At 33.4% G+C, this 22,613-nt stretch overlaps 1 protein-coding gene across 1 annotated transcript in view; it reads left to right on the forward strand.

Moving 5' to 3' along the window:
* LOC149780098 (axonemal central pair apparatus protein HYDIN-like) overlaps positions 1–22,613 on the forward strand; it is a 240,483-nt gene that overhangs the window by 153,999 nt on the left and 63,871 nt on the right. The window contains exons 56-65 of the mRNA XM_089936859.1: positions 1,629–1,811; positions 2,360–2,479; positions 5,112–5,444; positions 6,308–6,509; positions 10,384–10,483; positions 11,766–11,865; positions 12,290–12,541; positions 13,337–13,504; positions 17,434–17,523; positions 22,384–22,503. Coding sequence (XP_089792985.1) covers positions 1,629–1,811; positions 2,360–2,479; positions 5,112–5,444; positions 6,308–6,509; positions 10,384–10,483; positions 11,766–11,865; positions 12,290–12,541; positions 13,337–13,504; positions 17,434–17,523; positions 22,384–22,503 — 1,668 coding nt within the window. The remainder of the gene's footprint in view (positions 1–1,628; positions 1,812–2,359; positions 2,480–5,111; positions 5,445–6,307; positions 6,510–10,383; positions 10,484–11,765; positions 11,866–12,289; positions 12,542–13,336; positions 13,505–17,433; positions 17,524–22,383; positions 22,504–22,613) is intronic.

Genomic DNA, 22,613 nt, shown 5'->3' on the forward strand with positions numbered 1-22,613 from the left:
CAATCATGACCAGATCAGACTGTATTCAGATAGATCAATAGTGTTATTGTGATTCCAATCAGGACCAGATCAGACTGTATTCAGATAGATCAATAGTGTTATTGTGATTCCAATCAGGATCAGATCAGACTGTATTCAGATAGATCAAAGTGTTATTGTGATTCCAATCATGACCAGATCAGACTGTATTCAGATAGATTAAAGTCTTATTGTGATTCCAATCAGGACCAGATCAGACTGTATTCAGATAGATCAAAGTCTTAATGTGGCTCCATTCTTTACATTATTTTGTTTGAGTGTTTATTTTAGTTTTGCAGTTGCATATATTGTAATTTTTCAGTTATAATTTTTAATCTTCTGATTGTTCATTTATTGAAAACTTACATCATTATTTATCATATTCGCATTGCTATTTAAGATAGGTACATGTTTGAATGGAGAGATACATGCAGTATATTTTGGTAATATGACTTCAATTAAACATGTCAGCAACTATACATTGTAATTACTTTTAACTGTTACGAGTACCTACATTACAGTATTGTAATTTGTAATTACAAATAGGTCAAAATACTAAATCAGCTGTCACTTAAATGGTATATATATATATATATATATATACACGGGGCCCTGAGTGGCCGAGTGGTCTAAAGCGCTCTCCGTTACGGATCACTGCCATCTCACCTCTGTCTGTGTGGGTTCGAGTCTTGGATTTGGCCAAAGTGGGTATGTGAGAAAGCTTGCCAGTAGCTTCTCAAGGGTCGGTGGTTCTTTCTGGGGATTTCCCAGGTTCTTCCTCCACCGTTAATACTGGCCGCCATGTATAGCCTATCGAGTGCTGAAAAATGGCATTAAACAACAACAACAACATATATATATATGGTAATCCTTATTGTTAAAATGTTGCATGCAAACAATGTTTTTCCTCTGTTTTGAGTATTCTTCCTCTTTGAAATATTTGACAAACTTGATTTATTAAACTCAATTTGTATGAAATCATACCAAAAGAAATTATCAAAATCATCTGCTATAATGTTATATATTCTTTATTACTTCAGTCTTGAAGAATTATTCTCCTTGAAGAATTATTCTCCTTGAAGAATTATTCTCCTTCATTGTTTACAAAAAATTTACAGTTTACACCAAAACAAGTAACCAAATAATATAGGAAAGTTTAAAATGAAAAAATTATTAAATAAAAAAATTTTAAAAGAGGGTATGTGTTTATTATCAGACAAAGATTTTCTCAGTAAATGTTAGCAGAACATCTGTAAAATCAGATGTACATGAAGATCAAATTGGTTTAATAGTTTCACACATCCCCTGTACAAGGGATTTACAATATGCAGGTTTATTTTGGAGGTATATTTAATATATTTTTAATGTAGAAGTTGGGCAGAAAACTGTTCCTTTCTTTCTTTTTAAAGTTCAGATAGTCATAAATTGAAATGGAATATCTTGCCATTTTAAATTGAATGACTGTATAATTTGTTTACAATCCCTTATAGGTTTTCACCGCATACAACAATGTGACTTTTTGTGAATCAGATGATAAGTCAGTTATGGTTGATTACTGGGCAGGTTTAATATTTGAGCTACCAGTGATTTAATAATTTCTTCTGCAACAGGTTGACAGTCTTCAGGTGGACTGTACCTGCAGGAGGTGAGGTACTGTTGCGCCTGCGATTCACATCAGAAGAGCTAGGACAGTTTGATCAGACACTTAACTTTGAGATCATGGGGACACGCAGAAGATACCAACTGTACTGCCGTGGAATCTGTGCTTTCCCCACCATTAGCCGTGAACCAAGGTAGAAAGACTGATTTTTGTTATAAGTCGAGTCCATCATCTGTCAACATAGACTCTGATTTTCCCTTGCATAATGTGCTGGCAGATCAGAGTCAATATTGTTTGCTCCACTCCAAGCAAACTGCATAGACCTAGAACTGCCAGTGCATTATGCAATGGAAGATCTGGACCTATGCACTTGGCAGTTTGATTTGACTGATAAGCAAGTACATATGGTAGCCTTGCTGTCATAATCCAATGTTTGAAAACAATTTAGAGAAACAGATTGTTAAACTGACCATTAACTTACAGGTAATCATTGTTAAGCTGGCCATTAATTTAGGTTCCATCAGAGATTATTCCAGTATACTGGCTATTAACTTGGGGATGATCTGAGACTTTTTCAGTGAATGGTCTTCTGTGTGCCTCCTAATTTCAGTAGCCTCTATGAACAATTGCATCATACTGTTTTCTCTGCATAGTCAATAATTAATTTTTATATGCAATTACTATTGAATGAATTTCTGAATTTCCATCCTCCCAGTCATTGAGATTCAAATTGTCTTTCAGAATTGTGTTTCCTCATCGTCAGAAGAGCATAAAGCCAGAAGAAATTATAATCAAGAAGTACATTCTTACCACTGAGACCTTTATTTTTGGTCCACTCCTTGTTGGCAAATCTCGTGATAAGTAAGTACATGTCCTGTTCAATCTCATACATTAGACAGAGAATAGACGTTCATATTATTGAGCTTAACAAGAAATAATCCAGTAGTTTAAGTGTCATGTAATACAAAGTCAAATGAAATTTATGTTTCCAACATTTTTTTAAAAAAAGTATGAGTGACATTGTGATACCCTCTGTCTCATGTCTTTCGGTAAATTACCACAGCTCCTAAACTGTTGGGTCAAAATTAATGAAACTTTAAGCTATGTTGCATATGTGGAAGCCATTTTTAAGAGGGTGTCATTATTGTATTGACTCACACCCCTAGTACTCATGGATAGGTCAAAGGTGAAATACATAATACAAATTCATTACAGTGGCATTTTAAAATACTCTGACCAAACTTAAGATATATGGCCATGAAAATATGACAGATTTTAAATTATGACCACTTGTTGGTTGCTTTTTTGGGAATGGTAGGGAGTGCAGCTGTGGAGGTAGGGATAATTTTATATGTCTGCCATACAGTGGAATGTATGATGTTATGATGTCTGTCTGTTTGCCCATGCATCTGATTGTTCCTTATTTCATTTCTGCACAATAACTAGATTTCGCTAACATTCACTAATATCAGAGCTGGTGAATAGCTTACATTCAGGGCAAGGAAAAAGTCTATTGGTTTCAGGGCAAGGAAAAAGTCTTTTGGTTTCAGGGCAAGGAAAAAGTCTATTGGTTTGATACTCAAGAGGTCCAAGGTCAAGATCACAGGGACTAAATAGAGAAGCTGTTTTCATACAATAACTTGATTTGTATACTAGATAGCTTTACTAGCTTTGTAAACAGCTTTCGTTTGTGCTTAGAAAAACACTTATTGATTATGGATCAAAAGGTCAAGGGCCAATTCACATTGACTATAAGAAGAAAATGGTTTCTGCACAATATCTTGAGTTCATTACCACCAATTTTGACCATATTTTATTGATGGTTTGAATTTGATATAGGAAAGACACCTATTCATTTTTAAGGTCATAATTTAGAAAGTCAAACTGTCAGGGACTGAAAGAAGGAAAAATGATTTTCACAAAACTACTTTGTGAGTGCACCACATGCCATTATTTAGCATTCTTGATAGGTTGCATTGATGACAAGGAAGACACCTGTTGAAATTGGGGTTACAAAATTAAAGGTCAAGGTCAGGTGGTCTCTAAGAAGGAAAATAGTAACAACAAAATATCTCAAGTCCTATGCAACAAATCATGACCAAACGTGGTGGATGATTTGCACTTGGGACAAGACACCTATTAATTTGGGTTTAATAGGTCACCAAGACTGGAAGAAGGAACCTAGTTTCTGCAAAATAACTTCAGTTCTGTGCCATTACCTTGACCAAATTTTGTGGCTGGCTTGCATTTGAGATGAGGAAGGTACCATTTGATTGGATGGAATGTACCATTTTGCTTAGCATCAATGATATGGTGCAGGAGCTAAGCATTACAACATCTTTTATTGCCCAAGGATCAGACCAGTGAAAGAAGATTTTGCTTACAGGAAGTAGAATAATATTTTTACCTCATGGATGGCATATAATGTAGTGTTTATGGTACTCTTATTTGAAATTGAAGTAAAGAGCATGATGATTTACAATGGCAGTCCATCACATTTGTACTGTTTATTGACTGAAAATGGTTTACATTCACTTCCCTTGTCAAAATTGAGATATTTAAAATATTCAGATATTTAAAACAAATAGCTTACTTAAAGGAAATTTTTATATCTCAGCTCAGGACAAATATAGACATCAATAAAGGAAAATCAGGGTTAACCCTAAGTGCAAAGTTATTAAATCCAGCTTTAATCTTTTAAAAAGCAGTCTTTAAATTAATGCAATTTTGGTTTGTGTTTTATGGGGTTTAATGCCATTTTTCTGCACTTGAGAGGCTATACATGGCAGACAGTATATTAGGTGGAGGAAGAACCTGGGAAAATCCTGAAGAGAACAACTGACCCACTGGAAACTACTAGCAAGCTTTCTTACATACACATATTAATTGAGCCAAAACGTGAATTAACACAAGAGGTGAGACATGTGATCCATGAAGACAAGCACATTAGACCACTTAACCACCTAGAACCCCGTAAATTAAAGTTAACATCATTTACTGTTAGAGATCAGTCTATCCCAGATATTTTAAAATGCTTAAGACAGCAGACAAGTCAGTAATATAGCTGCATTGGGTGAGTGTTTTGTCAATCCAGGGAGTCATGGTGGCACAGTAGTTAGCATGGGTTAGTGGGTTTGAATCCTGTCCAGATCAGGGTCAGTTGCCACAGTCTCACTGGGCAAGGCTTTTAACGTCCATAGCCTCTGCACAAAATGTCTTTCATGTTCTGATGTGCTGTTAAATACATTCAGAACATCCATAAATGAAAGGTCTCACTGATTTAACTGGGATGGAAATAATAATAATAATAATAATAAAATTATTATTATTATTATTATTATTATTATTATTATTCTTGTTATTATTATTTCTTCTAAGAGGGAGTCTCCATTAGTTACATGGAAACCAATCTGCTTTCAGAAATGCATAGATATTTCTAGTGTCCTAATTTCATAATCAGAGTATTGGTACATAATGTTTATTCAATTTTTAGGTTCAAGGAAGGTAAATACCCAGAAAACATGGAGAAGATAACAATTATGAACACCTCACCGCTTGATGCCGACATTAACTTCTGCTTCCTTAATGACAGCAAAGGAGAAACATTCCTCCTTGACCCTCCCAACATGATGCTGAAGTCGAATGAGTCACAGCAACTAACCATCTGGGCCTATCCCAAAATTCCTGGCAATTATGAAGATGCTGTTGTATGTTGCGTCCGGGAAAATCCAGAACCAGTTGTCTTCAAAATCAGCTGTGATGGCTTCAGACCTGAGCTAGAACTGGACAAGAAAACCCTTCAGTTTGATAAAGTTCTCCTGCATAGGTGTGTCAGGAGTCCTAATAATCAGAGTGTTTTAGTAAACTATTATTACGACTTGTTTGATGAAGTAATTTACATTCAACAGTTGCATAACAACTCATAAGAGAGCCTAGTTTATGGGATGTTCTTGATCATGCGCTTGATTAGTCAGATCTTTGTATTTAACTCTTGGCGCATGATAATTTGGAAAGTAATTTTTTTTATGCTATAGAAGGCATGTGGATTGCTTTTGTTCTTTATTTTTTTTACACTTTATTGTGTTGTACGTTTTATTTCTTGAATACTTGCAACATTTAAATCATACAAAATTTATTATATATTTGGGAATTTTTTTAACTTCCCCTCCATATGAATTTGGAGTGGGGTTAAAGCTATTGCTGAGTCAGTCCATAAACATTCTCTGTCTAGCTCACTCTCCATAAACACATATGTTTCCAGAGCAAAACTGAAACCAGTCATGGTATTTCAACCAAACCTGGTACACATATCAAGTCAACAGTGCATTTTGAGATTTAGAATTTTCTGCATTTAGTAGTTACTATGCTACCATACAAACAAATGAGAGTCATAAATTACAAATGTCCAAATTCAGAGTTCTGGATAAAGTTCTAGCATGACCGGGAGGATATGTCATCTTAAAAGACTGATTTTCAATTGATGAAAAGTTGTTTCTTTACTGTTGCAGTTTGCACATATTTCCTAATGGTTGTTCATCACAGAAATCTCTAATACACCATTTTTGCTCTCTTTCAAGTAATAATTCATCAGCTGATTTGTAAATAGATAAAGATTTTTAATTCAGGAGTTCAAAATGTGTAGCATCATATTTTAGACTTCATATAAGTAATTTTCTTTCATTATTATAGGAAAGACACAAAAACTATCTACCTTAGGAACAGCACACATCTTCCTGTACGTTGGAAGTTAAGTGGGCTTGAAAACTTGGGCGATGACTTCAGTGTAGCGGCAGACAGTGGCGTTGTGGAACCCAAATCTGAATATGCTTTACATGCATACTTCCGGGCCATGAAACCAGTTCAGACTAGCAGGAAAATGGTCAGACTGGAGGTATGAATAAAGCTTATAAACTACAAAGACAATTTAGGTATTGTGCTGTTTTAGCCTGGGTCACTATGACTGGGTTATCTTTCTAATACAGCATAAAAGAAATTCGGACCCGGGGGGGGGGGGCAGATTTTAACATGCCTGCGATTATAATGTACTTTCTGATTGATTGTCAGAATTTGTTCAGTGGAATCTGTTTTATACTGGCAGACATTGTCTTTATGTAGTGATTCTTTCTGTAACATGCTGCAATGAAGAATTCAGTTTTTGTCTACTTTTTGATAAACGTTTCCAGAATGTGTTATAATTGGGATAACAGTCTAGTGTTAGAATATTTCAGGATGTTAATAGTAGTTTTACTGTTCCAGATACACATTTTACCAAATCTGCTGACCAGTTGCAGACAAAATTAAATTTTCAAATTCTCAGACTATTATCTCCTGATGTATAATAAATGAAGGCATTCTAAAGTCATGGGAAACAAGATGGCACTGTATATCTTGATGTAGATTCCAATCAAAGTCCTGAAAACAAAATTGGGCCCCTAAAAGTTACCCATATTATATGTATGGATGCCTCATAATGCAGACATGGTCTATTAATGATGTCAAATCACATTATCATTGGTTCTTGTTAGCCATGAAGGGCATCTACATCCAGTAATTCAAGTAGCAGTCACAAAACAGAATTCAAACAATTTAATGGAGTCCATGGCCATACCTGTACTGTAGGAAGGGCAGTGGTTTACTGAGGGCCTTGATATTGAGGAACCTCTGTATTTTACAGTTAAGCAACATCAAGCCAAGACTGGTGCAAATTATCATCAAATGTTTGTATGAGCCCAGATTACTTTCAAATGTATATCCTCACAAAAGTGACTAGTTCTGGGTCCTGTATCTGAGAGTATATGAAGGCACCTTGCATTTGAAACTTCATCTGTTATCATTTACCATCATATATTTTGGGAGAATAGGAGTGCATGGTTTGTAATTGATTCTGGCTCTTTATAATTTATAAGTCTTTGTGTCTTATCTGAATAGTATGTGATTTAATTCTAAATAAATAATTTCCAGCAATTGTGTCTTATCTGAATAGTACGTGATTTAATTCTAAATAAATAATTTCCAGAATAGTGTGGAAAATATGAGCTGCAACTCAAGAAAACATCCCTTTTGACAAAAGTTGGACATAATGAGTTTTTGTTTAATTAAGGAAGAACTTATATATATATATATATATATATATATATATATATATATATATATATATATATATATATATATATATATACATACATAACATGTACATTAAAAAAACATGGCATTTAAAGTGTTGGTATAAAGCAGTTTGATATACCAATACTATTTGTATATTAAATAGTGATCCGCCCATGGTGCAGTAATATGCATATATAAATGTTCTTGCAACTGCATGCTGTTGATTCTAGGTCAGTGATGAATTTTCATACATTAATCAATAGTGACATATGAAAACAATCATAAAAAGTGTTAATAATCCCTGTCTTCTAAATGAATTTAATATGGTACACAATTTCATCACAATCCTTTCTACTTTCTATTCCCTCCTCCGTTCTCGTGCATAATGGAAAAAAACTACACAGAAATCTGGAATGAGAGAGAAACAGAATGTGTGGTGGATGAAAACTTTGAAATTGAACTTACACCAAGTAACCTACAAGAATATGGTTCATCGTAACTGTATGTGTGCATTTGCTTTGGATTTATTTACATTGTTTATATAATCAATGATACAAAGTTGCAAACTCTGTCGACATTATATGGTAAATTTCTTGGTTACTTGGTACACATACTGTGATGTATGTAATGTTTTGTTGTTGTTGTTGTTGTTTCTTAAACCTATTATAATGTTCTAAAAAGTTGTTAATTAAATATGAAAGTGCCTCTCTCTCTCTCTCTCTCTGTCTCTTTCTCTCTCCATTGATGTCTCTGGACTTATGAATGATCTTAAAAGTTAAGTCAAACCAACCAAAGAATGAGAGAGAGAGAGAGAGTTTTAAAGTCAAACCACCCAAAAGGGAGAGAGTCACACCTTCCAAAAGAGAGAGAGAGTTTTATGGTTGATATTACTATTATTAAAGCAGAATAATGACTTAGTTCAACCGTACATATATTAAAATATTTTAATTGCCTCTTGCTGGTTTGTCTTTTTGCTTAGTGTCTATTCCACATTAATTTCCAAGCTATGATACATGAATGGCTGAGCATTCATGTGAATGGTGTTCTCTACTTTCTTCATTAAAACTGTATGTTTAACCCATAAGTTTGTATTAAATTGATTTAATCAATGTGAAGAAAAATTGAAACTCAAAAAAGAAAACAAGTTATCAATATGCAAATGTGATTGTGAATAGCCACAAAAGGAATAGAACTACAGTAGTAAATCTGAACTCCATTTAGTGGACGAATATATGTATTTGTATGTGATATAAATAAAATATATGTATAGTATCTACACTGTATCAATGATATACCACTCGTATAAATTTTTCATTAAAAAAAAGATTTATACATCTCGTGGTAGATCATTGATACAGTGTACATACTATACATATATTCTCTCTCTCTCTCTCTCTCTCTCTCTCTCTCTCTCTCTCTCTCTATATAAAGAATACAAATCATATGGCAGATAACAAAAATAACAATCCTTTCAAGTGCACTGGATCCAGCAAGAGATCATGTGTGTCAGGGATTCATTATACACTAACACGACATAAAATAAAGAACTAAAAGGATCACACCAAAGGTAGATGCACCAATAAAATTTTCTTTTGCAGCCAACACATTTTCTTTTAAATAATTCTCTAAATTTGCTTAATAGCTTATGACTACTATAACAATGAAATATCCAGAATATAATCTGCGCTTATATAAATTTACATAAATTAACAGATGTTGTCATGGCTCATAAATTTCTAGGTCAACAGACCTGCTAACTCTTATGATTTTGCCCTAAGTCTTATGAAAATGACCCTTAAAATACAGACAGCATACTAGCAAAAAATACTGAAAAATGATAGTTGCCAAAAATTCTGGATAGTTGGTTCATCCGTGTTTTATTTGGATCCAGGTTTCATCTTAGTGAAATTAGTCAGGGAACCAGACTAACTTTACAGCAGCACCCCAGATGCTTTAAACTGCACCTGTTTGTTCATGAGAAGCGTCTGCATGATCAAACTGTTGATTATAGAATATTTTTAAATGGCGTTGAGAAAGCGATTCATGTTTAAGATGAAAGGGAAAATAAGCTTCTAGAAAAGTTAATAATCAACACAGAAGAATAAAAAGGAGTATTCAGAATCTTGTGAATAAAAGCTGGAAAGGACACAATTATGTTTATTGGACATCACGTTCCAGTGTGAGTATGTCTCGTGGCGGGAGATATGATTGCCATTGTGATGTGAAATGGACAAGAATTTCCAAGAATTATGTCAAGTTGAGAGATAGCAACAAGCCATTGAGCTGCACAGGATTTGGAACTAGAGTTTGTGCAACTATATTAGTGGTAAATAAAATGAACTGCCTTACAGAGACGGACTTGTCAGGGTTGGCAGGTCTGGGTCAATACAAATATTTTCCAGTATCAGCAACAAGCTGAAATAAACTAGTTGGCACATAATAGAGTTAAAAGGTCAAATTCCTGTAGAAACAGCCATGTAAAGTTTTGCAAACATAACTGTTTTTCTGTTTTATTTGTTTATCTTGTCTATGTTTTGTATTTGCCTTTGAAAAAGACTCAATAAAGAGTTTAAAGCACCCAGGCTAGCTAGATACTAGTTTCGCATGGTTCGTTGTCAGTTTATTGCATTTATATATATAATTTTATCTGTTTTGCCAAGATATCTGATGTAGACAACATTATGGGTGTTGTTCATGTTGAAGCCATCCAGGTCATTGCAGAGGCCTACGATGTTATGTTGGACATGAGCTTCCCTAAAGGTCTGTACGAGTCGACTTTTTCGCTACTTTGGTAAATAATGACTACATATTTGTGTGAAACTTGTTCACCTGCTAGTAAAATATAAATATGTAATTATGAGCTTTTCGCTTAAGAATTACATATTGGAATGATCACACGATGTTTCAGCTCTATAATTCACAACCATTCATTCTTTAAATACATTACCCGATCATAATATGTTAGGAGAACCACTACTATCTTGCAAATCCAGTAATATGATCAGGTAAGTATTTTTAACTATGACTGAATGGCAGACTATCTGATCTTAGAGAAAATATTCAATACGATTGGGTAATCTCATTCATATAACAAATGTTTTTGAGCATTGTATGAAATGTAGAGTTTCTATGTAATGCATGTATAAACAGTGAAAGTGGTACTTGTTTTATTTGATTCTGAGAGTTGGCTTGTGTCTAGTCAGCAAGGAAGAAATTCAAGATTAAGAAATCATCTAAGCATGTCAGCAGAAAATAAGACAGAATTTACATTCTGCAAGATAGGAAGCAATTATTACTCCTAGTATTCTCTGTGGAATTAACATTTTGGAATTGTTAAGTCCTGAAACACTCGTCTAAAATGATGTAGTCTTTATCTCATTCTGAGAAGGCTGTTTTGGAATGTGGCAGTTTTCACATTCTAGCATTCCAGTTATCCAAGACGAAAATTTTGCAGTCTTCATATTTATGATGCACTCATCAAAAACTATTACCAACACTATTTCTTGATATATTTGTTTATCCACATGTGATGCAGACTCCCTCCATCCATTTACTTACTGATATATTTATAATGATCGGCAGTGTTCAGTTACAGTATTTGATAAATCAGCTGTAGTAAAATATTATCATCATCAGTTTTCTCGGATTTCATGATTGCCACAAACCACAGATTTAAAGACCCAGTAAACACGGATCATTTTGTGGAAAGAGTAGGACCCTTCCCCAGTCCCAAAAATTAGTTTCAGTACTGATGAAAACTTTGTTTTTTTACAAAGCATTACAATTTATGCCTCTAAAAATAAAATACTTCACAATATTTCTTTTGTTAAAAATCCAGATGAGAGCATATCAGAAAAGATTTATTCGTCCACTGCGTTGATTGTAACAGTCTTTTGTGAATGGATAAACAAACAGTTTTTCATCATATCATAATAATATAACTTTTTGAGTCAAAAGTCAGTCCTTTTATATTTGATTTTAGTTATTTTATAATTGTATTATTGTCACCAGTTGTTAACAGTACTGTTTTGTCCACAAACAGGAACTGATGGTGGTCTGGATTTCAGCACAATCAAAGTTGCTGATGAGTCGAAACAAACATGCTCATTGAAGAACAAAGGAAAATATGAAATCAAGTTCAAGTAAGTTATAAAAGTAGTCAGTCTAAAGATCATTTTAACATTTCCACAGATATTCAGTCTTTGACTGTATCTTTTACAGCAAAATTAAAAATAATGGGGTGTAAACTACAATGTTGTTAAGGAAAAGTACTCATAAAATAAAGTTTAGAAAAAGAAAATATTTAACAAAAATTTTCACAAAGAATCAGAAATTTAAAAATAACTTAAAAGGTAATTGTTATTTTGTGGTAAAATGTTAATAAGTAACTTTAAAGCTTGCACCTCAAAAATATGTTGTAAAATGTTTTCATGAGAAGGTATTTTCATTAAATCATTCAATGCTTGGTAAAACTCATCGTAAAGGTATAAAATATTTTACTTGTTACATGCAGTTGCAATGTCGAAAATACTTTTTTAACTAAAGTACTATTTTTCAATACTTCAGCTTCCTGTTTGAGAACTGTGTTCCAGAATACCCCAACATAACTAGTATGTTCTCTGTGATCCCTTCCTCTGGTACCTTGGCCCCTTTAGATAGACCCCTTCCCGTTCAGGTCATCTTCAAGTCCCAGAAGGAAGTAACAATCAAGGAAGAGCCCATTTTGAAGTGCCAAGTCATTGAGCCCAGTCTGCCAGATGGTGGAGAAATCATTGCCTGCATACCAGTCAAGGTTTCAGTCAAGTCTGTCTTCAATCGGTAAGTCTCATTATTTTCATAAAATACTTTGCTATACATTTGTGAACAAAATTCTTCCATTTTATTACTCTTCATTCATAAAGAGGAAACAATTTGAGATGTTTAACGAAACTGGGTCCAGTACATTTACAAACATGTTTAGGTGTTGATAAAGGTGAAAAAATTTCTGGTTATTTTTTAACAAACAGATATAAGTGTTTTTTAATGCTTTGGATCATCAAATGTAATGCTAAAGCAGTGTCAGTTAAACAGTTTAGAGAAAAATAGGGCACAATGATTTAATTTGATGCATCAATACGATTTACATTGTGTTTAGCCCTGACACTTCACCATATGAGCATTCTTGTATGCTCTCTTAACATCTTTTGGTAGTAGGGCTATTTAAGTAGAGGCATTTCAGGATATAGAATTTAAAAAGAAACTGAAAGGTGAACAGAAATCATTTGTACCACAACATTTAATTGGAAAATTATTACAATATATTACTTTTTATATGTGTTTATAAGTTGGATCCAGCTGCGAACTATACATATCCAAATCTGTTTTTGCATAATGAACCAGCAGTTCTGGATGTATGCAGTTTGTTAGGAGTAATCACTTGAGCAAACAACATAGACCCTTATCTATCGATGCACTGCAGGTCAGGGTCAATGTTGTTCGCAATTGGACCAGACTTATAGGCAAGTATATATGGTACATTGAAATTGATAATTAATATAATTCACATCTGCATGATTACCGTTAATGTATGTCTTCCACGTAATCATTTTCATATCTGACATAATCTTCCTGCAGATGTAACATTACACCAAGGAATGACATCAACTTTGGCAGTATGCTGGTGAACAGCAAGAAATCGAGGACATTCCAAATAGAAAATGATGGTGTATTTGATTTCAAGTATCAGATTACCAAAATGATCAAGGAAAACAATCAGCAACCAGGGGGAAAAAATAGCAGACCGTAAGTCTTTATTACTTACTCTATTCAGAAAACTAGCAAAATACTTTTACAGTGTGATTGCGATTTATGCAAGGGTTACGTTTTTGAAGCACGTGCATAATTTGAGATTCGCATAAATTGAGATCATTTTCTTCGTATAAATTCAGTATGTTAAAATTTGGGGATGCTCCTGCAAAGTAGATTAAAATAAAAAAAATAATAAAAGTTTTCATAAAAAGCATAAGGAAACAAACTTAAAACATAGGAAACATAAAATAAAAACATGAAATTATGAATTTTGATCAATAAAACATATGCACATGTAATTAAAAAACAAAAGCTGCATTGAACAGTAGTTTTCATCAAACGAAGTTGCCAACATCCTTTCCATCCTGTCCATTATGTTGGGGTGGGTATAACAACTTTTCTGGTTTGAAAGGGAGGTTCTAGCTTTCACATTTGCTTTTATTTTATTCAGCGCTGTCATGTATATGTACTGCTGTACATGTACTTTCACTAAGGTTCAAAGCATGCTTCATCATGGCAGTACTTTGAGCAGCTTCATACCTTTTCACTACCTCAAGTTTAACCTCTAAAGAAATAGCCTTCCTTGATCTCTTCGAACTATTACTTGCTTGTCTTTTAGATGCCATCACTAATAATGTTCCGAAATTGTAAAAAAATAATTTGTACATGTACATATATATGCAACACTGAGGCCACAATAAACACAATGGTTGAGGCGTAAGAGCTGGGCATTGTGGGTAATGTTTGCCTGCAATGGTAGCATATTCTATATGTGTGAGAGAGTTATCTCAACAGTAGCCATCTCTTTTGCATTTTTCCCCATCTCTCATTGATTTGAATTTGCATAAATTGAGATCACATAAATCGCAATCACACTGTATGCATATGAAAACACCTTTTAGAGAAATATCTTGCACTCACAAATAATTAACTACAATTCTTTACTAATATATGGAAATGTTCCTTGGTTCCTTGGTATTAATTTAAATATATAATTTCAGTAAAATGAAGTTTAATTCAATTGTACAGTTGAAATATTTTTTGTATATTAATTATTTGTAAAACGATTTTTGTGCATTTAAAGAAAGACTGTGTTACTGATTAACGTTAATAATAAATATCAGAATTTATTCAAATCCAGAATCCTTAAACAACTTTGATAAATACTAGATATTTTTGATCTCCCATCATATTTATTTCTTAGATGCATACATGTACAAGCATCTTCACATATCAGTATCTTTCCTTGTGCAAATATCCATTCAAAATTTATATTTTTATGACTTCTTCATTAGTCAATACCTTTTGTCATTAATTTGGCAACTATTGGTAATTGAGTTTTAAAGTCATGATGAAGTCATTGTCATTATTCATGGAAGTTGCTGAAGGTGGAGAAGTAGATATAAGGACTATCATTAATCAAGAGCACCTGCAATGTGTAACGTTTAAAGTACCATATTTTATATAAATCATAAGAATGTAAACATTACTTTTTGCTTTTTGGCACCTGGGGAATTACATACGAAAAGCATTTTTTATCTTAAGAACATTCTAAAACTGATTTGTATCAAAGTTGTATATTGCATTTAAACAGGGTCCATGCTGGTGGGCAAGTCAGGTAAAATAGTCTTCCCAGAGCCTGTCATTTTGCACAGATTTTCAGAGAAGTGCAGTTGACTTTGTCTTATCTTGAGTAGACATCTTCTCTGAACTTTTATGTCAACTGAATAATTGTAGAAATTGTGGATGTCTCTAATTATGTTTCACTCAACATAATTGACACCAAAATTTCACATAAAGCAGATGGAATTTGATTTTTTTTTTTAACAACATGAGCAAATTATTACTCTGTGAAAGTTTTTAGATGAATCACAAGTAAAGATAGCACATTTATTTCATGTTTTAACCTGGCAACATAGAAAGAGATGACTTGAACATTAATACCTGTCACCTGTTTTTGATTGAAATCTATTTCTGAGGTTACTGTCTTTTGCAAAAATGAAGTCTTATAACAATTGTTCTAAATCAAGTTAAATATTTTTATCAAGTTTAATGGGTATTCCAGTACTTTTATATTATTTGACTCGAAGGTTTAGTAAATGGTTGTTTTAAGCAAGAACATTGTACAGTTTTGTCCTCTACACTCATTACACTTCCCCCACCCCCATTTCCCCCTATTCTGGCAAGAAGTGGTGAGAAGTCACTTTGACCTAGATCAGTATCACATGGAAATCTTCTAGCACCAAAACCAAGAACAGAGCAATTTAAAAAGACCTTCCAATACTCTGGTACAGTTCTATGGAAAAAGCTTCCACTACACGTAAAATCTTCTGAAAATATTAGAGTATTTAAGAAGAGATATCACGAGCATGTATGTGTTTCTAATAGATAGTGGAATTTAGTATTTTAATACTAAACATGTTAAAATAAACAGTAATTATTGCTATATTCATATAATGTGCATTGTTATATTCTCCTTAAGAGGGCCTCATGGGAGAATAGTCCTTGACTAATGAGTCACCTTCTATAAATAAAGCATTATCATTATTAATATTATCATGATTATTGTTATTATTATTATTAATACAGTTTTAAACCAGCATGGACGCCAATTTAAATGTATGCAATTTGGGTAATATTTAAGTCTTGTACCTATTTTTTTCTTCAGACTATTGTGCAGTTTACTAAATAAGTGTAATCTAATATTGGCCTTTTCTGTTTCCAATTTGTACACTAAAATGTTTGAGGAAAAATTAAAGTTTTAAAGATGGCAGAATGATTTCTTTTAATAGTACAGTCATGTCTTATAGGTTACTGATTTTAACTACTTTTTCACTACATTTTTCTCAAGCAACCAACCAACACATAGGACTACTAACCATATCAGGTGTCTGTCAAAAAACAGTTTGTTACTATTTACATGTATATGCATGCAGGTTTGGTGTGAAAAGGGAGCTTATATTGTATACCAAGATAATAATCTACCTACACTTGCATAGCATTGCTACACATCTTTCATAATTTTCATGCTTTTATGAACAGTGTATAAAGATTTATATTTTACTTAATCAGAGAAAGTTTAGAATTACATTTGAATGGACTTTACCGTGATGACCATTTTTTTATTTTAAAAAATCACTCAAACTTTGTGTTAGGAAACATATAGTTTTCAAAAAAAACAATTTTTAAAAACATAAGTAAGCAAGGAGAATGATACCAAAAAAAACAAATACTCAGTGGAAAGATTTTCGTAATTCATGTAGTAAACTTGAGTCAAGAAGCATTTTGAAAGTACAGTTTCAGTTTTCCCATGTCTTTTGAGAATGAAGTTGGCAAAAGGAGACCTGACTCAGTCTGATTTTCTGTTTTCTTGACTCAGGCAAATCAATTTTTGTGAGTCTGTTTATTCCATCTGTAGTTTGGGCTGTCAGATCAATATATGCACTGGTTGAAGAGAAAATGAAAGAGATTGGAAATATAATGTTCGAAGATTAAAAAATGTTAGTTAATGTTAAGATGGAATTCCAGAATAAATTTCAGAAAGTAGGTTATTTGATAGAATGTCAATATTTTTTGAGGGGTGGGGGGTTGAGAATTTACCTGTTATTGTAGGTTTTCAGTCCCAAAATTTCAGAAGCCAAATTGTGATACATTGCACAACTTTCTAAAGGTAGGTGTGATATGAACAATTGAAAGCAAGGTAGTCAAACAGAGAAAACACCAGTTGGACATGTTGTGTACAAGAGAAGGTCCAAGGAAAATTTGCATTTCCAACTTTGCAACTTTTCAGATGGAATTAAAAGTAGAGTTCATGGTTGTCGGGAAAAACTTGAAGACATGAAACACTTTGTCTTCTTGCTTTAAAATGGTTCATAGTTGATAAACATTTGGATACAAGGATACAAGTACTCTTGCTTCTCCAGGCCTGTCAAGGGAGATAAGCGTACCAAGTCGCGTGATGGCTCAAGTTCAGGGAGATCTGTGGCCAAACCCAGGAAAGCAGACTCTACTAGGTTTGTATTGTTGTCAATATCAGGAAAAGCTGAGCTGTCTCCCATTTTTATAAGTGAATTATTGGTTTTTTCCCATTTTGCACATTAACAGGGTGTGCAGATACTAAAAGTATAAAAAATTTCTTACAAAATAAATTGGAAATATATCTCTAATATTCAAGCACCTTTTTTTCCTATTAGATTTTGGCTTGCCATTAATGTTTGCGTGTTTTTGATCCCCACTGATCCCAAGATTTAAACCTAGTGTGTGAACTCTTGGTGATGGTGACTCGTTTAGCTCTACTGGTTGAAGACTAGAAAAACCTATGCAGTTGACCTATGTCCGCCATCTTCTCACCATTTATCATTTATTAGCATTTGCCTATTATCATTACTCCTTCTGAATTGCTTGGAGGAAAGTTGTGAAACTTTTCCTAAGTTTTATCATGAGATATAGTTTGTCCTCTATAAAAATGGTGTCCTTCATACATTCAGTACGACCACTATAGTGTTGATCTTCAAATTCTTGCTCTTGCTACTCCTCCTGAACAAGGTCATATCAGTATGAGGTTTTCACTAAAAGACTTGTTGTGACATGTGATTGATTTTAAATGAAATGATACTGATCCAATGACCAACATGTCTGCTTTAGTGGTAGTTCTGACGTTCTTGTTATTGGTGTTCCTCTTGAATTGATAGTCAAATTGGCAAATAGATAGCCAAATTGGCAAATAGATAGCCAAATTGGCATGGCATTTTCAATGAATGACTTCTTATGACATAAGGGTGGTCATTAATGAAAATAGTTCCATTCTATTGTCCAACATGCCACCTTGAAAAATCTTAATGTTACTTCTTCTCTTGAATGGATGTTCATATTGACATGGACATTTGCTAAAGGATTTCTTATTATGTGTAGGTGTCCCTGAATGAGTTTGGTATTGTTATTACCTCTTAATATGTCCACCACTGTGGTCATCATATAAAACTCTTGCAAATTTTTACCAATGGTCAATGTGGAACGAAGCGCATTGATGACTCTCGGCTAGTGATGATGGCTTTCATGTGGATCTGTAAAATCTTTGCAATACAAGGTTCTCTTAAAAAAGTTTTTCTCATGACACCAGAATGAGGCTTTCTTTAAAGGTGGAAAAGCGATTCTATTGGCTGAACGTTAGCCTGGACATTTTTATTGACTGGACATGCCTCCTACATCAGTAGTGGTATTAAATTTGTTCTGTTTAAGTGTTCAGCATAACTTTGACTTGAATGATTGAAGAATATGTTTCGAAAAATGTTGAGATATAAGGAATGTGTTTCTATTTTTGCTCCTACAAAGTTCTCCCAAAAAGGACATTTGCCTCTTAAAAACAGTAAGTGAAGCATTTTAGCACACTCATATGGCAAGGATCTTGTGGTGTTACGTGAGAGTCTTTTTGAACAAGACAGTAGCTATCATCAACATCTTGTTATGACTATTAATCCTAAACAGATTACATGGGGTTTTCACTTAAAAACTTACTGAAATATTTAGATGGTCCAATACTAAAATGAGGCTGATCTAAAAATGGCTGCTTTGTCAGCCATTATGAAATCTTTTGACTTCATTTGATCAACAGGTGGTTGTATCAAAATATTGTTTTCACTAAAACATTTTAACAGAATTTAGCTTGTTGTGCTAATCTGATTTGCAGCGTGGCAACCATATTGACTATCCCAGAAATCTTGTTGTCATTACACATCTTGCAGGAATGTTGTTGTTGACTATTTTCACTACAACACCTCCTGAAATATTTTATTGTTCCTGAATGAAATGGCTCAGATCTAACCACCAGCCTGTTCACTCTAATGTGAACATGGTTGAAAACTGGACCTACTTGTTCCTGGGGTCAAGCCAGAGGTAAAATGCTTGCATTTTTGTACATGTTATTCATCAAGCTTATGAACACAGTGACTTGTACATATATTTACAAATTTTGACCATTTTTTTTATTTCTTTTTTTTTGGTGATAATTACATCAGAAGCACTCTGACATTGATTTCAGGGTCAAAGGTCTTCACTCATTATTTTATCTGTGATTGCTTTTGAGCATAATGATTCAAACAAGTTTAAATGGATTTTTATCAGATTGAGTTGGTAGATACAGTTTAAGAAAATCTCAGCTATGATGCAAGTTCAGGAACTTGTTTTTTTAAATAAAAATAAAAATACCATGATAATAATTAAATGGATAAATCAAACATAGTATTGGGTATATCTTGACAGTATCATCGATGAGTTCAAATATATTCTACTCTCAACACCAGGTTCATGGTCAAAGGCCATCACAAAGATTTTTGTTCTGCATTTGTGAACATGTTAAGTAAACAGCTAAGAAAATATTTTGTTACCCAAATTCTGAAGAATATGAGATGACTTTCAGTATGTTTGAATTCATACCAATTATTTTTAGCCAGCAGAGCTTCAGTTCTCGCAAGGGACTTTTGTTGTGGCACTGAATTTTGTCATGAAAATAATGGCTGGAATGGGATGAAGAATTGATTTATGAAGAATGTGTTTAACAGTCGCTGTAACATTTAGGCAGTCTTGCAGTGTTTGTTTTTCAAGCAATACATATTGCCATTATGCAATATGTATTGCCATTATGCAATATGTATTGCCATTATGTATTGCCATTATACAATATGTATTGCCATTATGTATTGCCATTATGCTTGCTTATATACTTTGGTTTATTAAGGCATCTCTCTGCCTCTGCACATCAATTATTATACTGTGAATTCATTTTTAAGGGTATCATTATTCATGATTGTGCAAACAAACCAAAAACTTAAAGTAAAAAAGGAAATTTGTTTTACTACATATTCTATTGGATATATCTCTTTTCAAAAATGGTATGTACTATATATACTTGCTTTACCATCACATCTGGGTCTGTGCAGTTTGGTTCGAGTAATCAGTGGAACAAACAACATATACCCTGATCTGCATGTGCATTATGCTAATGACAGATCAGTATCTTTGTTGTTTGCACTTTGATGCGATTTATAAGCAGTTATATATGGTATGTGATAAAAATGATTTCTATTGGGTTTTTAAATGTATTCCTTGTAGCTACTATGAGATCCGCATAAATTAGAAGTCCACAATATAAGAATGAAATTCACAGTAATGTCTTAGCAATCTTGTTATGGTGTATTTTATATGATACTTCTAGAAGCAATACACAGTTGTAAATTATTGCGAAAAATGAATGAGTGGTTTTTCTGCTTAATCTTCATATTTTGGATGATAAAAACAAAACTTGAATATCATCAAAGCTTGAATATCGTCAAAACTGAGACAACTGGGACAACAGGTTCAGTCTTGGAGTCAGGACTCTTGTGCCAGTGAGTTTGCAGCAGTCAGTTAATCCCACTGCTGATGTGTTTTGTTTACATATACAAAGTGTTTTTATGGCAGTCTATCTTGTTTAACAAATGAAAACACTGAATGACAAGTCGATAAGAATAATTTGATGTATATCTCTTGTGTGATAATTTTAAAATCACTCCAACTTCATGGCACTCTTTTGTCTGTGTGTAGTAATAGATGAAAGTTTACAATTTTTGCAAACTCTTGCCAGGGTCATAGCAAGATATACTGACTTCATTGCTGCTCTGATTTGTTTTTGTTGAAAAGTTCATTTTAATTGGTTCCAATTGTACTCTGCCTGAAAAGAGGGAAGCATCCAAGACGATTTTCTTGGCTAAAATGACTTTGATTTATTCTAATTTGGCTACATGTCTACAAAAGAGTTACCAACATGTTCACGAATCACTTCTTGAAAAGACCTTTTTTTAACATTTGGTAAGACTGGTTATCATTTGTGACTCTTAAATATGAAGTAATAAAGAGCAGTGAAACCAGTCCAGGTAAACCCCCACCCCCGTCATTCTCTGTCAGATGTTTAACTGCACAATGCACATCATAGATACACAACCAGGAACATGACAGGCATGGAGATGTGCAAAACTTTGTGCTGATTATTCTGATACCATACTGATTGTGTCTTTTATATTTGAGTGTGGCATTATGTTTTGTTTTTGTGCCCATGGCACAATAATTAGGCCTAGATTGAACCCAGAGACAGCATTACCTGCTCCATTTATTTCTTAAAATTTTGTATGGTATAAGATCAACGATCACCTGACCCAATTTGCTAATCCGCCCCCCATTTCTCAGAGCAGCAATCCAACATAAAAAATTGTTCAGATGCTTCAAATGTTAAACAGTAGTTTTCATTATGTCCATGGTGAAGAGAAAGAACAAACTTTATTATGAAGTCCCATCCCTGCAAAACAGATGAACTGTACTTTGGGTTCTTGCTTTTTAACACTAACACTATTTCCTTTGCTAGCAATTTGCTGATTCTACAAGGTCTTATTCAGACAGAAGCATTACAAATGAACATTTGAATTTAAGCAGATCACAGTGATAAAGATGAAATGAAAAACTTCAAATGTATAGATGTTTCAGTGATAAAGATGAAATGAAATACACCAAATATATAGGTGTTTATTTGATGATTATGATGTGCTTTGATTATTTTGGAACTTGTAGAATGAATAATACTGTATTTATTCTCAGATGAAACACGACTGCTGGAAAAAAATGCTCAAAATTGCATTGTCAAACAAAAGAGTTTTGGCATAAAATCAAAGAAAAGAATTAAAAATATGCTTAATAGTTTTACAATAATTAACATCAACCAATATTTCTGACTGGAAAACTTTAAACACCACAACAATTATAAGAATAAATACAGTATATTTGTGTGTTCCCTTGCTTTGCTTGAATTAGCTCCCCTCACTTTCTTCTTTCCTCCTTACTGTTGCTAGTGATGCAAACCAGAGACCTGCTGCTATTGTTACTAAAACTGATTTGCGCAGCACAACACAGCTGGCTGGACCCACATCACGTATCAGTAGCATGTATCGCAAGTTTACAGTTCCAACGAGGTACTACATATTTTTGTCAAAGCTGCAGAATCCATGTTATGTCTTGCCATAATTGCCATAAACAGTTACATATCAAGATAGAAAGAGAACTTTGCAATGATGTTATATTT

Source organism: Sinohyriopsis cumingii, chromosome 16, assembly GCF_028554795.1.
Source record: "Sinohyriopsis cumingii isolate HCF-2022 chromosome 16, ASM2855479v2, whole genome shotgun sequence".
Classification (NCBI taxonomy): domain Eukaryota; kingdom Metazoa; phylum Mollusca; class Bivalvia; order Unionida; family Unionidae; genus Sinohyriopsis; species Sinohyriopsis cumingii.